Source organism: Cygnus olor, chromosome 22 (assembly GCF_009769625.2).
Source record: "Cygnus olor isolate bCygOlo1 chromosome 22, bCygOlo1.pri.v2, whole genome shotgun sequence".
Classification (NCBI taxonomy): domain Eukaryota; kingdom Metazoa; phylum Chordata; class Aves; order Anseriformes; family Anatidae; genus Cygnus; species Cygnus olor.
In genome coordinates this window covers 1,769,992-1,784,688 of record NC_049190.1, presented here as the reverse complement: position 1 = coordinate 1,784,688, position 14,697 = coordinate 1,769,992, and the positions used below count along the sequence as shown (strand labels likewise).

General features: G+C 44.8%; 1 protein-coding gene across 1 annotated transcript in view; it reads left to right on the top strand.

Annotated features, from left to right (window-relative positions):
* NCAM1 (neural cell adhesion molecule 1) overlaps window positions 1-14,697 on the top strand; it is a 112,849-nt gene that overhangs the window by 61,403 nt on the left and 36,749 nt on the right. The window contains 10 exon segments of the mRNA XM_040534590.1: window positions 66-203; window positions 695-812; window positions 1,025-1,194; window positions 1,723-1,865; window positions 6,316-6,345; window positions 10,102-10,252; window positions 10,821-11,005; window positions 11,360-11,456; window positions 12,205-12,375; window positions 12,552-12,683. Coding sequence (XP_040390524.1) covers window positions 66-203; window positions 695-812; window positions 1,025-1,194; window positions 1,723-1,865; window positions 6,316-6,345; window positions 10,102-10,252; window positions 10,821-11,005; window positions 11,360-11,456; window positions 12,205-12,375; window positions 12,552-12,683 — 1,335 coding nt within the window.

The window sequence follows — 14,697 nt, the reverse complement described above, 5'->3', positions numbered from 1 at the left end:
AACCTGTTAACTGCGCTGAGCTTTCCTGAGGATCCTTGGATGAACTTTCCTTTTCTCTCTTCTAGTTCGATTTATAGTCCTGTCCAACAACTACCTGCAGATCCGGGGAATCAAGAAAACAGATGAAGGGACGTACCGCTGTGAGGGCCGGATCTTGGCTCGTGGGGAGATCAACTTCAAAGATATTCAGGTCATCGTAAATGGTGAGTAGCGCAGAGTTAAGATTAGTAAATGGTAGAGGCCTATAGCACCTGCACTCCAAGCTGCTGATGGAAACGTTGCCTTAGATTCACACTCAGAAGTTACCAACAGCTTACTAATCTTTCTCTGCTGTGTCAAGTAAAAACATCCATGAGTGTTTACCAGCTGTTTACAGGAAATCATCATACCAAGAAAAAGCTTAAGCTTAATGACTTAGTGAGGTATTGATCCGGTTGAGACTCACAAGTGGTTTTGTCCACGGTACCAAGTTTCCGTGCATCTCTCCATCCCCTGCTTTTCCTTCCCTAAGCTGATTGGAGAGCTCATGCATCAAACCTGCTGGTCGAAACGTGCAAGTGACAGTTCAAGGGTTTAAATCACTAGTGGCATCTGTCTGTATTGTAGAAATTTACAGTGAGCCTTCCAGGGCTTACTCTTGCTTACATCTTTTGTCTCCCCTTGCTAACTTCAGCGTGGTTTCCTTCTCTTCCAGTACCTCCTTCTGTGCGTGCCAGGCAGAGCACTATGAACGCCACTGCCAACCTCAGCCAGTCTGTCACCTTAGCGTGTGATGCTGATGGCTTTCCTGAGCCAACCATGACGTGGACAAAGTAAGATACTGCACACAGCGTGCTGATTCTGTGTGACCGTGGAGGTTTTCACTAAGGTGGTGTTTATAAACACAGTGGTGTATATAGCTCTTACATATAGACTACGATGTGTGTTTCAGGGTAATAATACAGTTCTCGTTAACATAAAACCTCAAACAAGTAGCCTTTGACTGCTTCTCCCCAACACAGCCAGTGTGCTTTGTGCTCTGCAGGGATGGCGAGCCAATAGAGCCGGAGGATGATGAAGAGAAATACAGTTTTAACTATGATGGGTCCGAGCTAATCATCAAGAAGGTGGATAAGAGTGACGAAGCAGAGTACATCTGCATTGCTGAGAACAAGGCTGGCGAGCAGGATGCCACCATTCATCTCAAAGTCTTTGGTAAGCATGGTCTCATCCTCTCTTTCCAAGCCCATTGGCTGTTGGTAGCTCACTAGTGGAAGCTGGAAGTAGCCTCCTTATCCCAGATACTGCCTGATGGGGCTTACCCAACACTGCGTCTTTCCCAAATAGTGCTGTGCACCTCTGTTCCATCATGCTAGGCAAAACAATTTCTGAGCTTGTGTCTGAAACATTTGCCCACTCCATTCTGCTGCTTCACTGATAAAAAATACAGTCCTGTGCATGGGGGTGGTGTGAGGTTCATAGGCTTCTTCCAGGCCCAGAGGGCTGAATCCAAATCCAAAAAAGCTGTAAGCTGAGGTAGAAAAGGTCTTCTAGTCCTGCAAGGAGACACCCCCATCCTGGGCATCACTCACACATCGCTCTGTCCCCTTCTCCATATGGCAGTAAACTTTTGCCAGTTTAAAAGCGTTTTTCCCCCATGTTGCTTGTTTCAGACGTCGCTGTTTACAGGCAAGCTTTGTTCTGAGCAGCAACTGAATGAAGGTTGTTTTTCCTTCTTTTCAGCAAAACCCAAAATCACATACGTGGAGAATAAAACAGCTATGGAGCTGGAGGATCAGATCACGCTGACCTGTGAGGCGTCGGGGGACCCAATCCCTTCCATCACTTGGAGAACTTCAACCCGGAACATCAGCAATGAAGAGAAGGTATCACCACTCCCCAAAACATGGTCTCACTGGCAGGGATCAGTGCTGCTCTTACCTTCCTGCCTTTGCTGATACACGCTGCATGATGGCAACAGGCAGATGCACGTGGAAATCACGGTGATTCCCTGCCTCCATGGAGAGAACACTTGTGGTCCTGCAGACCATCTACTAAATGGCCAGCTCCACAGCTCAAGTAACGCCATAGGTGTCCTTTTGTGCAAAGAGCCATCACAGTTCGTAACAACTGACAAAATGCTTTGTAATTCTTGCTTGTGTGGGTCCGAGCTGAAACCGTTTACAAAGCACTAGGCCCTGGCCCCTTTTCAGAGGAGTTTGCCAAGGGACATAGAGTCGCAGGAGACTTGTGAATGGGGTTTCTGTCTTCTGTTTCCAAGCTGAGAGGTGGGAACGAGTACCCTGATTCCAGTGTTGTCCGTGCTGTCATCATGATAACGATATCATCCGGGAGTATGGCAGGTGAAGAGGCGTGGGGTATTCTCTCCAAGATGTAGTGGACCAAAATGAACCTGTTAATTCATTCTTGTCCTTCTGTATGCTAACTCTGCATGTACTAGAAGCACAAAAACCTCACTGCCTTTGTGTTCACCTGTTTTGTGGATCGCATCATTTTGTTCTTAAAAGGCAAAAATAATTAGCAGTTTTTTTCTTTTGAAAAAGGTGCTGGGATTTTTATTGGGCAGAATTCCCCTTTACCAGACAAGAATAGGATGGGCTTTGTTACTCTGAATATTGCATAGTGGTTGTGTAGTAAGTTGACTAGGAGGCATAGTTTAGAGCTGAAGAAAACTTAGACAAAAGTTGGAATAAGGAATTACTGCTCATTAATAATCTTCTAGTGACAAGATACTTCAAGGCTGAGCTGCGTTGTGAATACGAGGGGTTCTGATTCATGAAGGTAGCTGCTGAAAGACATTTAAAGTCTTAGAGGTAACCACTGTCAGACATCCACGTAGCTGCCATTCTGCACTACAGCCTCCCAAATGAGCTTTTTATATCATCTCCGTGGTGTCAGTTCTTCACGATGTCGGTAATGTGTAACTTTTTTATCAGGGGCGCCAAAGATTTTTAGCTTTAATTTCCCCCCAGCAGAGAAATCTTCATGTCTTCGGATTCAAAGGTTTGTGTAAATCCCTGCAAAGTTTGGGGAGAGATTCCCATTGCCTTTGAAAGCTGTGTGCTTGGGCTTCGACTACAGCATGATTGGCGGGCCTGTTTTTATAGGGTAAGGTTATTCATGGTCTTGTCTCAGTCTAGGAGTGTGATGGGAAGAGTTAAATGCTCCAGCGCTTCTAGCACTAGAATTTGGAATCCAGCCAGGGAAAAGAGCTTTGACAGAGAAGAATATAAGAACCGAAATAAGACTAAATCAAGCAGAAGTCTGTCAGAGAGCCTGTTTACAGAGAGTCCAGTCTGTCCAGCCCAATTAAACTAATGAGATCTCAGTGGCAAAACTGCTAAGCATTTTTGAGACTCTCACATATCTTGTTTAACGCAGTGATGGATATTAAGGAATGATGTTACATATTCTGGTAGTTTCTTAGTAGAGGAGGAGAAAATCAAAGGTTTGAGGTACCATCATGTTCATCATGTACTGGTTCAAACCTTTGCGACAAAGATGTGCTATCATATGCCGTTCGCTTTCAAGGCAGGCTTTTCTTCTCTCTCTCTCTCTCTCTCTCTCTCTCTCTGCTTTTTCTCATCCTCAATCTTGTGTTGCAAGTTCAGGTGAATGGTACAGACTTCCAGAAAATCCTCAGGTCAGAATGGCTCTGATGACATGCTACGTTGTGTGCATTCAGTTTACCATCCACTTACTGTCTCTGGGACAGCACAGGTAAATGGATGGTGTGGGAGAGACAGAACAATTTCTAAAAATACTGAGCCCTAACTCTGAACATGCGTTAGAAACTTGGATGCATCTGTCTTGCTACAGGGCGTTTACTTCAGTAACCGTACAGCAGTCCTTATTTTTCAAGGTGTACAGGTGCCTTAACTCCCATGAGTTTGGTATTTCAGAGCACTTGGTACTTTGAGAGGAGGGAAAAAGAAAGTGGTTTACTTTGGTTGCAAATGTAGAAACACGTTATTTAGGAAAAAGTTGTTTCCTTTCAGTCTGAAATTCCTCTCTATCTGCTGCAGAACATAGCAAGAGCTAACAGCCCTGGAAAGTCATTACCATAATTATTTGCAATGGTTTGGCTTTGTCTTTCCTCAAGTATTTATTGCTGTGCCGATGTGGGGAGGAGAATTTTGTTGTCGTTGTTACCACTTGTAATGCTGATTTTGGCCAGTATGCTGTATTCCTCATCGCCTTCACTGGATGTTATACCCTTTAAAAGAGACATGCTGCTTCTCTCTCTCTTGCAGAACATCAACTCCGCTTCAGTGTCTATGTAGTTTTAATCTATTGTATATTGGTGTGTGCAGGTTTTATGATCTCATTGCAGACACAGTTATGCTTCCTGTCGGATTTTTGGATGAGGCAGTGACTGACTACTCTTATGTGAACTTCCATGAAACAGTTGCTGAGACAGTCTTGGGTGTCTTGCCCAGCAGCGTAGTTCAGTGTGTGAGGAAAGGGATGGGGAACAGGCGATGCTTTTCTGGAGGTCTTTTAACATCTTGCCATCGCTGGCAGCAGGTATATATTCAGTGATGCAGAGGGTAGATGACATTGGCAGATCCCCGAAACTCCCTTGCAATCGAAGATGCTCCCATTTAACTCCTTGCTTCCTAGTTGAAGGGAAGATGCTGGTGTGCATGAGGGTCTTGGTTCTCCCTCTGGGGAATGTGCATCCTACCGACGTGAGCTTGTGTATCTGTTGGTCTCAGTGAGGAAGAGCTAAGCTGAAGCTCTCCAGGATGGAGCTGGTGGTTCTGCCGTTCCCCCACACCTGCCAGCCCCAGTACAAAGAAGCAGCAGGCTCAAGGAGTGTGGGAATGGGCTTTTTCCCTCCCTCTTTCTTTCTTTCTTTCTTTCTTTCTTTCACCTCCAACCTCTAGGTTGACAGGTGGTGAACACCACTGGATAAAGGCACATCTGATTTTCCATCCCTCTGTGCTGATGCTATAGAAACTCATTGGAGAGGATTGAAAGGGATGATACGAATGAGGCAGTCCCCTGGCTGGCTCAGGTAGAGAGCATAACTCGTACATGAAAAAGGGATTATGCTGAACTCTGGTGATGGTTGCCTGCTCAGTTTTCAGGAACTTGTGCACAAGAGATCTAGATCTATAGAACTGATGAGATTATGGGAGTGCTGGGCAGAGTCCCAGCCCATGCGTGTGCTGGTGAGCTTTTTCTTCAGGTGGGTCCACCTCAGGCCTCAAGTTAGAAGTAAATAGCCTGCTTTTATCTAAGATGTTACAAAAATGAGACTGTCTGTACCATTTGTTAATACTTAAGTCTTGTATTTTTCACTGGAAGCACTGTGGAAACAATACCGTGCTTTTTATTCTCATTTCTTTAACTTTCATCTCCATTTCTGTAACGTCACTTTTGTGTATGCTGTTATATCCACGTGCCAGCAATGCTTGTGCCCCGCATTCAAAAATGCTATCATAGCTGTGATATTAGCAGGTGATTTTTGCCTCCTAAATTGAAATGGATCAAATTGAGATTGAAATAGGCACCAGAAGGAGAACACATGAAATTCATAGGGGGAAAAAGGGAACTCAGCAACTTTGGTCTTTCCAAACCAGAGTGAATATGGTCCACGCTGTTGCTGTCTCTCTCTGAACGGGAAATGTATGTTTACCAGTAAGGTTTGTGCATGTTTCACTGATGCCTGTAGTTTGGTTGTCCCGAGCCCAGTAAGGATTGGGTGTGCACATCCCTAACCGTAATGAGCTGGGCATGGTCAGCTAGAGGTACACGGTTCTGCCCTGTGGTCTCCTGTGCAGGGGTCAGAGTGTTTCAGTGCTCTGCAGCTTGAGGGCTCCTACTCCTGGTACAGTTTGCATGTAAAAACCTGTACAAATGCATGATCAGCTCAATGCTACGAGCATTAATAATAATTAGCATGTCCGGGTGGCTAACAAACTGGTGGAGAACTTTGCAATTAAGTGACGTAGGTCATCAGATCCATTTACCTTGTGTGCTGGGGGCCTGTTTCTAGAACTGGTGAGATGTGACAGAGGAAATAGTCACCCAAGTTTAAGAACAGAAGCAGAGTCTCTAGATATGATTAGCCTTTGTTTAGTCACTTGAAGATCAGTTTTTAGGATATTATATTCCGAAGGCAAATGGAAATTGAGGTTGGGAAATGGAAATCACAGCCACCCCACGCACGAGATACACAACTTGGAGCCTGCATGTACTAAGAAAGTAGTGTGGTGCATACACTATGATACCTAAAAGCAACCTTTGATAAACTTTTATTGCTTTTTTTCCCCTGTTGTTGTTGTGTTCTATATCTGTTCTCTCCAGGCTTCGTGGACCCGGCCCGAGAAGCAAGAGGTATAAGATTACCAGAGCTTTAGCAAACTTCTTAGGTTTTTTGTTGTTGTTGTTGTTTTTAAGCATTACAGATTAACAAATCTCTAGTCCAGCAACCACGCCAACTAAACCAGCATTAATATTATGAGTAAATAAAATATTAATACATAAAAGAAACAGCTAATAGTTAGAAGTTGCTTGGCATGTAGTGATGTGCTTTTGAATGAGCAAACTAGCTGTGTTGGGAGTGAGTAATCCTGGTTGGCACTTCAAAAAAAAAAAAGGGGGGGAAGGGGGAAGGTAGAGAAGACCAATGTGAAACCTGACAAATACCACTTCCATGATTTTCTTGTATGCTACAAGCGTGGATCGTGTTTCTTTTCTAGAGTTTCAAGAATTAGCCACAGCATGCATTCTGGGACGGTATTTTTTTTCTAAGCATAGCCTGTTGCTCCAGCCAACTCATCTGTTTGCTCATGGCACTTCTTAAGTTTTGACCTTCTTTTAAAGGACAACTGCATCATGTTCCATTTCAAAATCAATGCAGTTAAATATTTCACAAGTTATATGTTTCAAAAAAAATGCTCCCAGTTCCTAAATTACTGTTATTTCACTTTAATTTGCAAGGGTCAGTGGAAGGGTACAGGATAATACAGTAAGTGTTTGATGCAAGTCTGGTTTGTTCTGTTTCACATTCAGTGCTGTATTTTAAACGTAACAATGAGCGTTATTTACATCTGTGTATTCTATACACATTAATACACCCTTACATTCACCTGATCTGTAGAAATGCTTGCTTCAAAATGGACCAGAAACTGTTTCCAAGCAAATAAATAGAGGTCAGGTGGAGAACAAAATGAGCTACCGGAACCGGATGACTCCAATCTGTATGTTTAGAATCAGCTTTGTGGACGCTCTGACTATCTTGAATTCTTTTTTTTTATTTATTTATTTTTATTTTTTTAAGCTGTCTTAAGGGTGATGTGGCCTAAACAGAGTGAAATTGAAGCTCTAACTTAAGCCCCACCAGTCTTTCCCTTATCTGGGGCTGAGAACTTACTGTCCATTCTTCCTTTGAAATCATCTCTTGAAACAGATTAATTGTGCCAAGTGAAAGCATCAGACTCGGATCAGTTTGTGTTCAAGAATTTGGAATTTGAGTAGTCGCATCTCAAGTTAATTCCTTCTTCCTGTTAATTCTTGTGACAATTGTCTATCCCTTCCCCCCTCAGTGTATTCAGTGTACTCTCTATCTCAAGCTTTTTATTAATGTGAACACTAATACTAATAAGCTTGCTGTCTCTGAATTCCTTATTTTCTCTGTCTTAAAGTATCTGACTTGTCAGTGAGAACTTCTTGAAGCATATTATTGCAGCTTGTGTAGACTTATCTGGAAAATAAGTGGCTAATACAAAAACTCAGTTACAAGCAAAATTGCACCTCTGTTGCATCATCACAGGCTGGTAACTGGGAGTTAGTTCAACTTTACAGATGGGAAGAGCTACAGATGGGTTCTGGTTAGTGAAGTGCAAGCACAGAGCTAGGAGCACTCATCTTCCTTCACAGGAGTTGGTGCTGTGGTCAGGATTGTCAGGTGCTGCTCCGTAATGACATCTCCTGGGTGGGAAATGGGTGAGGAGCCCATGTGAAGTTGTCACAGATGCTTGTTGATGAAAGGACTGAAAAATCCTTCAGTTGGAGGGAGAGGCGGTAAATATATTTCCTGCCTGTCTTAACACTAGGGTGTTAAAATCTCCACCAGCTGTTTACGTAGTGACTGTATGCCGTGGCATTGTCAGAATTTGGAGGAAAACACCTGTGTGCATCTCAGGATAACCTGTAGCAGTCGGCAGCGTGGAGCACCATCGTACCCTTTTCTGTAGCGTTGGCAGTTGGTATGGCGTGACTTCTTGCCTGTCTCTCTTAGGTGCTTTCACCATTGCTAGGACACAGCGGGATGCAAAACAACTGAACCAGGGAGGCTAGGTAAAGGGATTACAGCTGCCCACGTCTCTGCCTCACAAGTTTCTACCTATCCTGTGCCTCTTACTAGCCAGGAATTGTTAGCGTCTGCTGGGCTGAAATATCGATAAAGAAAAGTGATGGTGTGCTTTTTTTGTGTGGATATTGTTCTCTCTGAATATTTTTCCTGATCTGTCTTTCTCTTTACATGTGCCTTTTGTATTAAGAGGTAGAGCTGCTTCTTCAGGATTGATTGTATTATTGCTAAAGTTTTTTGTTTTATCTTAACTGCCTGGCACTGTTTTGTTCGTATGGCGTCTTGGCAGTGGGTAGAAAGGAGGTGACACAACATACAATTAGCTTTGCTGCAGTGCTCGTGGGCTGATATTTTGCCATGTTCATATTCTTGTCTACTGGAGTCATAGAGACAAACAGACCATTCACCTGACTCGTGAGCTGAAGGAAGGCTGGTAGCCTTTGCAGTTCTGGAGCCTTTACATTTGTGGATCCTGCTGCAATAATTTCAGAAGTGAGCTGGATTTTGGAGTCAAATCACAGGTCAGGCAAAGTGATCGCAGCATAACTGGCCAATGCAGAAAGACAAAAGCAGAGCTCTGCTGTGTAAGATACCACAGCGGACTAATGCCACGTTAAGGGACCCTTCTCCATTTCTAGGAAACAGCACACACCATGGCGTGTGTTCATGGAATACAAAACTGGTTCCAGCAACATGAGGGACCAAGTGCAGGAGAGGCAGTCGAGTTTGTGGCATCGGTCTGCAGCAGCAGGCACAGCAATGAGGGCATCTAATTTGTTCACCTGTACTTACGTCATTTTGGAAACAAGATGAGAAAGTTTGTCCTTTAAAGCTTCCGAGCTGATCACAAGCAGCAAGAGCTTGCACAAGCACCAGTGTGGAGAAAGGAGTCCAGAGCCACTTGTGCTTCATGTATTAAGAGAGCGCTTGGGCTTGGTCCCAGGCCGAAGAGGCCGCAATCCAATTTGGGCGGGGGGGGGGGGGGGGGGCGGGGAATGGTATATGGGTTGGGACCCCTGGGTGGTTGCAATCCCTTGGAACAGATGGTAGCCTGGATTTTACATTCCTTGTTTCTCTGTCATTGACGTCCCTACACTCTCCTGCTTGTGGGAGCAATTTCTGAACTGGCATGTAACCAGTGGAGTTTGCTCTAGAGTTCTCCTGAAGCGTCACAACACGTTGAAGCAGGTTGTGTTTAGAGGGGTCATGTAGTTTTCTTGCCCTGCTCACTGTTCAGTGCCGCATTCGGGTTAAAGCTCTGAGCTTTCATTTTGTCTGATTTAGCTCTGAGGGCTGGATCTGTGTTCTCACTAGTGCCATTTCAAGGATGTTGAAATACAACAAGTATCAGTGAGAGAAGAGTAAGTCTTGAATTCTCTCAGAGTGAAAACACAGAACCACTTGGGGAGGGTTTCTGCAAGAGCACGCTAGCAAAAATGTTTTAACAGAGCTGGATCTCTACAGTTGTTGTTCTGAGAAGCAGCTTGATGTTATCCAGCTGTCCTCAGACACACCTGGTACTTTGGTCTTTCATTTAAATTTTTTTTACCATCACCTGAGTCCTTCTAATCACTCACGGCACTTGGTCCTGTGCAACAAGGCTGAGTGGCTTTTGGAAATGCTGCGACATGCTCGTGATTTCACCTGCCAGGTGATCACTTCTGAAATACTGAGCACTGGAGGGCTGGCGCGAGGTAGACTTTCGTTTCTTCTTTTCCCTGTAGTCTGCGCTGCAGGCTCACAGCTCAGCCTCTGACTCTTTCTTCCTTTTCTGCCAGACCCTGGATGGGCGCATCGTAGTGCGGAGCCACGCCCGGGTGTCATCCCTGACTCTGAAAGAAATTCAGTACACAGATGCCGGAGAGTATGTATGCACAGCCAGCAACACCATCGGGCAGGACTCCCAAGCCATGTACCTCGAAGTGCAGTGTAAGAAGGGAGGGGGGTGGTTCATGTATTTAGATGGCGGGGAGGGGGCTGCCTCTGATTTCTTGTCTTCTGGTGAGACAGAGGCACGTACAACTAGGGAAATCGATATTATCTAGGTAGAGGGCATGAGAAGCAGCTCAGTCTGAAATAATGCTACCATTGGAGTCGCGTTTCGCAGTGTGCTCACACACAAATGGTTGCCCTGGTTAACTCCAGCTGAGGTGCTGGTTGCACCCCGGGAAGATTAAGGGCCGTGAATCTGCCACAGCCTCGTTCATTGGGTATGTCAGTGTTGCGCTTCCTCAGATGCACAGCGTGCTCTCCGTTTATCCTCCCACACTCCGTTAGGAACAGCCTTTGGGACCGAGCTGATTTCTTCCTTATGTCCTTCAGCAAAAGACCAGCACCACCACCAACCCTCGGATGAGAAGGCTGTCCTCTTCCTACGTTAGTTTCCCTTTCCCACATCAGACTGGGCCCCAGACAAGGAATATTTACAGTCAATTTGACTAGACTACTTCCAGAGTTTTTCTGGCTCCTATTGCCTTCACGAATATGTTTCTTTCAGATGCCCCAAAGCTTCAGGGCCCTGTGGCTGTCTATACGTGGGAAGGGAATCAAGTGAATATCACCTGTGAGGTATTTGCTTACCCCAGTGCTGTCATCTCCTGGTTCCGGGATGGGCAGCTGCTTCCCAGCTCAAACTACAGCAACATCAAGATCTACAACACTCCATCAGCAAGCTACTTGGAGGTGAGGATAAGCATGGAGGGGAGAAGGGATATGCAGCCAGGAAGGCTTAGTGCTATCAAGTAATTTGTTTTTGATGTCGATGAAGTTGAGTCTTTCATCAGGGCACCCTGTTAGTGGGCAGGAAGTTGTGCGGTGTTTCCAAAAAACAAATGCAAAGGGCATCGGGTAATGGAAAACACCACTCTCTCCTTGCTTTTGACTTTCTGCCTACTGCAGTTCTACCCTTTGTGGACAGCCCTCAGAGTGTCAGCACACGTACTATATTGTTGTTTCTTCCCCTGGCAAAACATAAATGTAATTGGCAGAGTGAAATGTATTTTCTGATCCGAGCATGCACCTTCATTCCTTCTACAGGTGACACCAGACTCTGAAAATGACTTTGGAAACTACAACTGCACTGCTGTGAACCGCATTGGCCAGGAGTCCTCAGAGTTCATTCTTGTGCAGGCGGGTGAGCGTCCCAGACAGGGAGATACGGAAAGGCAAAGGCAGTCCTTGAGCTGGAGTGACATTTTTTTTCTAGTTCAGGTTAACAGGACAGCCAGCTTCCACTTTGAAAGAGATTGTTCGTAGGTTTTTGAGTTGGGATGGGTTATAGATGACAAGATCTTGCCATCTGTTTCCTTGTTTTTGAAGGGTCTCATTCTTTTCAGTGTTTTCAGTACATTTTGACAGAGCTATGATCTTTGATTTCTGACAGACATTGTCAAAGTGCACATGCATGTGGGTGTGCTTCTCAAACTTAGGAAAATGCACCTAATAATATAAGCAATGCAAGACAGAAACCACTATGTACCAAATGAAAAGGCCCACTGTCTGACTGCACAGCAGACCCGAAGGGCCTCTGGTGTTCCTAAATCATCAACTCTGTTGATGTTCTGTAGGGACAGAACAGCATCCAGAACGCTCTTGCTGCTCCGTTCAGGCTGTCCTTTTTTCTTAAAGAAAAGATGTGATTTTGGAGAATGTACTTTGAGGCTCTGACATGTTAGAGGAGGCACAAGATTAAGGTCTCTACACTAATTAGCATTCTTAAAAGCCGTTTGAGGGGAGCCTCAGGCCTGCCTTTCTCTCCTTTATCAAGCCATCACAAGGTGTTCTTGGTATTTTGAGTTTTCTGCTTACTCTGCCACTGGAGCTGGGGACCCTTTCTTCCCGCTGTCTTATGTATCACTGGTTGTTTCCCCTTCCTCCCCCAGATACTCCGTCCTCTCCTTCTATTGACAGAGTGGAGCCATACTCTAGTACTGCCCGGGTGGAGTTCGATGAACCTGAAGCTACTGGTGGGGTGCCCATCCTCAAGTACAAGGCAGAGTGGAGAGCGCTGGGCGAGGGAGAATGGCATTCGAGGCTGTATGATGCAAAAGAAGGTAGGGTGATAAAACAAGTTACCTCCTCCATCTGCGTCTCATGACTGTGAGCTTGGACCCAGAAGGCGGCTTTGTTACGTGGCGTAAACATGGCATGAGTACAGTAGGAAAATGGCATTCATTGTTGTCTCAGGCCTGAGCCTTTCTTTGTTTTTCCTCTTTTGTTTCTGTCACAGCAAATATGGAGGGCACGATCACTATCAGTGGCCTGAAGCCTGAGACAACCTACTCTGTGAGACTGTCTGCAGTGAATGGCAAGGGTGTGGGTGAGATCAGCCTGCCATCCGACTTCAAGACGCAGCCAGTTCGTAAGTAAAACTGAGACCTCCCTCTGCTTCTCTGGTTCTCTTTCCTCGCATCTTTCCAGGGAATCTCTGTCGTGCATGGACAACACCCTCTTCTCTTGCAGACCTTGCTGCACCCATTGTTTTTGCGGTACTTTTTGATAGTAATGAGTTCTTTCACTAATTAAAAATCTTCATTGAAGGTGGGAGGCAGGGAAGCTATTCGCACTAGTCTGTGCCCTGGGTTACTAGTATAAACTGCATACTGTCAAGAAAAGGGGTTATGCAATGGAGAGTTCAACGATGTTTTAAGAAGAACAAGCAGTGGGTTGGGAAGCGCATGCTCATAAAGAATGTAATGTTTCTTCGTTGTTGCAAGACAGGTTTTTTTTGCAAATCAGAAATTAATAAGTTCAGCAAAAGAGTGGCCATGAACTGTGGCGGGAGGGAGGAGGATTTCTCTCTTCTGCAGATTACTGCTTTAAGATGTCCATGCAGCATGTGAGCAATTTCCACAGCCTCTCGTCTGCTTTACTTGGGCAATCTTCCACTCTGATGGCGGGATGCTCTGCTGCGGCAGAGTGTAGAGTGGGTAGGGGATGTGTGACAAAAGCAGGAAGGGAAGAGGTCGTCTTTTGTCCTTGTACCCAGCCTTATCCAAATATTAGGATCTGCAGTCAACCCCTCACAACTCCTGGGATTTTCTTTCCTGCTCTCCTTGCATTTAGATCTAGAGCCCGTTCTTCTTCCTGCCATCGCACACATACTTGCGTACCTATTTCATAGCTCTTCTGAAACCACTGTCCAGGACTGTCTTCTGAACTCAGAGCTGGTGTTATTCCTACCCCATGTATGTGCATGCTGGGAGGCCCCGAGATCTGTGCATGGTCTTGATTTGGTCTGCCAACTTCAGCCTCACCAGAGCTGCTGAGCATAACGGAACAGTACGCGTCTTGCTGCTTAGAAATCCAGGCCCTGTGCAGTCAGCCAGCCCTCCCAATAAATATCCAGTTGGTTGCAGTAACTCCTGTTGCCTACCCCACTCCCTAGGGTTGGATTTGGGACAGCTGATGGTGTTTTGAATTTCCAGCTCCATGTTCATTGTCTCCTTTTCTCACCTCTTCTACATTTTTTTTTCTATCTGTCTTTTTGTTTGTGTTCCATCCGTGGAAAAACTGCAGGTATCCCTCACTCACGTAAGTGCCTCTCTGCATTTGTTTCACTTTTTCTGTTCCTAACATACATAGCACTAGCTTTTAATCTAGTGCCTTTTTCCTTCTAGGGTCGTTAGAAATGAAGTATCTGGTACTGTCTGTTTCCTAACAAAACTGACACTAGAATAGTCATCCTGTTCTGGTTAATACTTGTCATTTATAGAACAGAACTATGGGCTTAACATCTTAGTCTTTATTGTACAGCATGTGATTCAAACATTTAACTTAAAGTGCTTGCCTAATGATAAAGGTTAGCTTGTTGATGAGAGTGGAGTAGTGGAAGGCTTCATGCTTAGGAATTTATTAAAAATTTTCAAAAATTAAGGCAAAAGCTTTGGCTGAATTTCAGGTGTTTTATACCAATTAAGAGCCAACTGAAAACTTCCGAATTTTGAATATTTACAAAATTTTGAAACAAGCAAAAGATTTGAGGAAAAAAAACACCTCACTTTTTTCCCTTCTTCTCCCTAGTATTCTTTACATGTAGTACTCTTCGAACAGTCTTCCAGTAACTGTAGATGGTATACTAAACTCATTGAATAAACTAACTGAACCACACTTGCACTGTTTTTCCTTGAAGATTGTGTAATACAAAAGCTCGTACTTAGCAGACTACTAACAAGACACACAGGTAGTCAAGGTGGGGAGCTGAATGGACAGATGGACAGGCAGAACGGCAAATTTCGGTAGCTGCAGAGTCAACTAGAAGACGCGGTTCTGAACTGCGTGCGCAAAAAGCTGCCTAAAGTTGTTCAGAGCCTGTTAATTTCAGCAGAAGTAACTCAGCCCTTAAATGAAGTTATTCATGGTTGGTGTTATAGCCG